This window comes from Arachis ipaensis, chromosome B03 (assembly GCF_000816755.2).
Source record: "Arachis ipaensis cultivar K30076 chromosome B03, Araip1.1, whole genome shotgun sequence".
Taxonomy (NCBI): Eukaryota; Viridiplantae; Streptophyta; class Magnoliopsida; order Fabales; family Fabaceae; genus Arachis; species Arachis ipaensis.
Window position 1 is genome coordinate 92,404,648 of NC_029787.2, and position 2,774 is coordinate 92,407,421.

General features: G+C 38.9%; 1 protein-coding gene and 1 non-coding gene across 2 annotated transcripts in view; both read left to right on the forward strand.

The window, feature by feature from the left end:
* Positions 447-519, forward strand: TRNAA-CGC. Its single transcript has one exon. It is a non-coding gene; the product is annotated as a tRNA-Ala (tRNA).
* Positions 576-2,774, forward strand: part of LOC107633386 — a 5,526-nt gene continuing 3,327 nt past the window's right edge. The window contains exons 1-5 of the mRNA XM_016337022.2: positions 576-1,181; positions 1,442-1,602; positions 1,771-1,848; positions 2,370-2,449; positions 2,716-2,769. Of these exons, the coding sequence (XP_016192508.1) occupies positions 749-1,181; positions 1,442-1,602; positions 1,771-1,848; positions 2,370-2,449; positions 2,716-2,769 (806 nt within the window). The 5' untranslated portion in view covers positions 576-748. The remainder of the gene's footprint in view (positions 1,182-1,441; positions 1,603-1,770; positions 1,849-2,369; positions 2,450-2,715; positions 2,770-2,774) is intronic.

Sequence of the window (2,774 nt, forward strand, 5' to 3'; positions counted from 1 at the left end):
CTTTTCTTTTTTTTCGTGTTTTCTTTTTTTTTTTATTTTATATTTTTTTAATTAGGGGTAGTTTAGTAATAAAAATTTAAATTTTGATAAAAAAGACGATTTTAAAATTAAGTTAAACTTTAGAGACATTTTATATACAAAAAAAAGTTAAAGATAAAAAAAATTTTAAACCTATACTTTAAGAATTAAAATTGTAATTAATCCTAAAATAGAAGAACACGTTTTTGGAATAGTGTCAAACTAATTGGAGTTGATTTGGAAGGTTATATCAATTAGAATAAACTGGAAAACCGCTAATAACTTCTATAAATTTTTGGTACTTCATGTGCCTATAAAACATATGTTATGGGAAATGAAATGTGTCGTCTTAGATGTTAAATTTGCATAAACTTATAGTCTAAATATTTAGAGGTGAGATTATTTATCTTGATCCAATATTCCATCCAGGGGGTGTAGCTCATATGGTAGAGCGCTCGCTTCGCATGCGAGAGGCACGGGGTTCGATTCCCCGCACCTCCATTTTATTATTCTGTTTAGATGCGAAAAGATCCAACGGCCGAAAAAGTTCGTTATCCAATTTTGCAGCACGGACTCTCACTCAAGTTTCACTCCCCACAAAAATCCTGACAGCCCCTCGTTCCTCATCTCATCATTGCATACCAACAAACAGCAACCCCCGCCCCCATAACCGCCACTTGCTTCGAAACCAACCTTAGCTTCGCACCGGTCCTTCTAGAAGATTCCCGTTATGACACTGAACTTGTGCTCTCCATGCTTCTCTCGCCTCCTCCTTCGTCACTCTTCTTCTCCGCTCAACAAACTCCCCGAAACCTGTGCAAACCACAGCTCCAACACTCTTCTTCCAACTCTCATCTTCTCCTCTTCTCCGTTTCTTCCCTTCACTTCCAACAACCTCTCCAGAGCTTCCCTTAGTGAAAGCCACAATGAGATTTCTCAGGATGCCGGCCAGCTCGACCACCACCAGCTCCTCCTCCGAGTCGCCGCCTCTGCCAAAGACGCCGATGATGCCTTGCTCATGATCGCACAGAACTCTTCAAGAAACGGAGGCGGCCTCGTTTCCGCTGACGATTCTTCCACCATCATCTCCGCCGCGCTTCAGCGGAACAATTCCGAGCTCGCGTTGTCCATTTTCTACGCCATGCGCGCAAGTCTCGATTCAGGTCACGAATGCTTCCATCGCTATATCTTTCTTTTCTTTAAGCTTAATTTCTCCTTTAATTTTAGCTCATTTCACACTGTATAGTATTATCCTTTAATTTCTTTTAACAATTAAAGAAGATGAAGTTCATGTTGCTGCTGAAACCTGAGAGGTTATTTTGCTGGAGAAGCTTTTTTATTGTGGTGTTGTTGTGTATTCATTGTGTCGGCTTTGCTTAGCGTTTAGCTGCTATTTAATGATACTTTCTTGCTTTATGATCAGTTGGCGGGAATGGACCTTTGGTTGAGGGATGGAAGTGGTCGAGGCCAAATGCACATGTATATACGATCTTGATTCAGGGTTTGGCGGCATCTCTGAGGGTTTCTGATGCCCTTAGGGTGCTCAAATATATCTGTGAGGTTGGGGTATCCCCTGGTGAGGAGGTATGGTTAAGCACTTATATCCTCCTTCTCGTCTTTCACTGCTTTATTTATGGTTCTGCATTCTTACTAATTTATACACGTGCATGTGATATATTCGGCTCTTGAATTTGTTTCAGTGATGTAAATTTCATTTATATATTGTTGTATATTCCTTTTATCTTATCACAGGTCCGATTTGGAAAGGTAGTGAGGTGTCCTAGTTGTCAGATAGCTGTTGCAGTTGCACAGCCACAACAAGGTATTCAGGTATCTCCATGTCAACTGTGAATTTATGATGCCCATAACCGGTTTTAGGGTACGGATGCAATCATTTTGAGTGGCAGACATATTGATGATTTCATTTGTTATTTGAATTATGATACGTGGTACTTGTATTATTGCTTTGATCAATACATGCAGACAGTTTCTTGATCCTTCTTTCTGTAGAGTAGAGATCTTGATGTTCTGTAAAATATACGGGCCCCAAATAATGGAATAAGTCAAGGACGAGTCAATATCTGTCTAATCACCAAATAAATTGTGTATCCATAGCACCCATGGGATCTGTGAAAACTAAAAAGGGCTACTAAAAATTCTTGCCAAACCTTCATGCCTGCTATGATGACATTAAGGCCAAACTTATATGACAAGAGCAAGTGAAGTAATGTTATGCTATATAGACCTTGGTTGACATCTGTCTTTTAGTCAAATTCTGGATAGATCTCGTATGATTACGACTCTTGATCTTTGTGATAGTTATAAGGTGTATATGGACATTTCTTCTGCAGATTGTATCTTGTTCAAAGTGTCGCTACCAGTATGAGCTTGTTTCAGGTGACATAGTTAGTATTCAGTCAGAAGAAATCAGGTTGGTATCGTCCTCTTATTTCTTTCCCTTTGATTTTACTTTTAGTTAGGATATATGTAACCTTTTTGTTGGATGATTTGAGTTTTTATAAACTTTTGTGTTTTCTATATTTGCTGCTCGAAGCACCATACATGAGCCATTCAATATCATCTTTTTTCTTCCCGTTTTATTTTTGGTATAATCAGTGTCTGAGTGTCTGTCTCTTAAGTTAATATAATGCTATGTATGTGCATGGTGTTGATCATGGAATATTCACTTTTTCTAAGGATCTCCTCCTGCCGAACGCAGCATGGACATTACAGCGTGGGAAAGGGGGTTAAGTTTC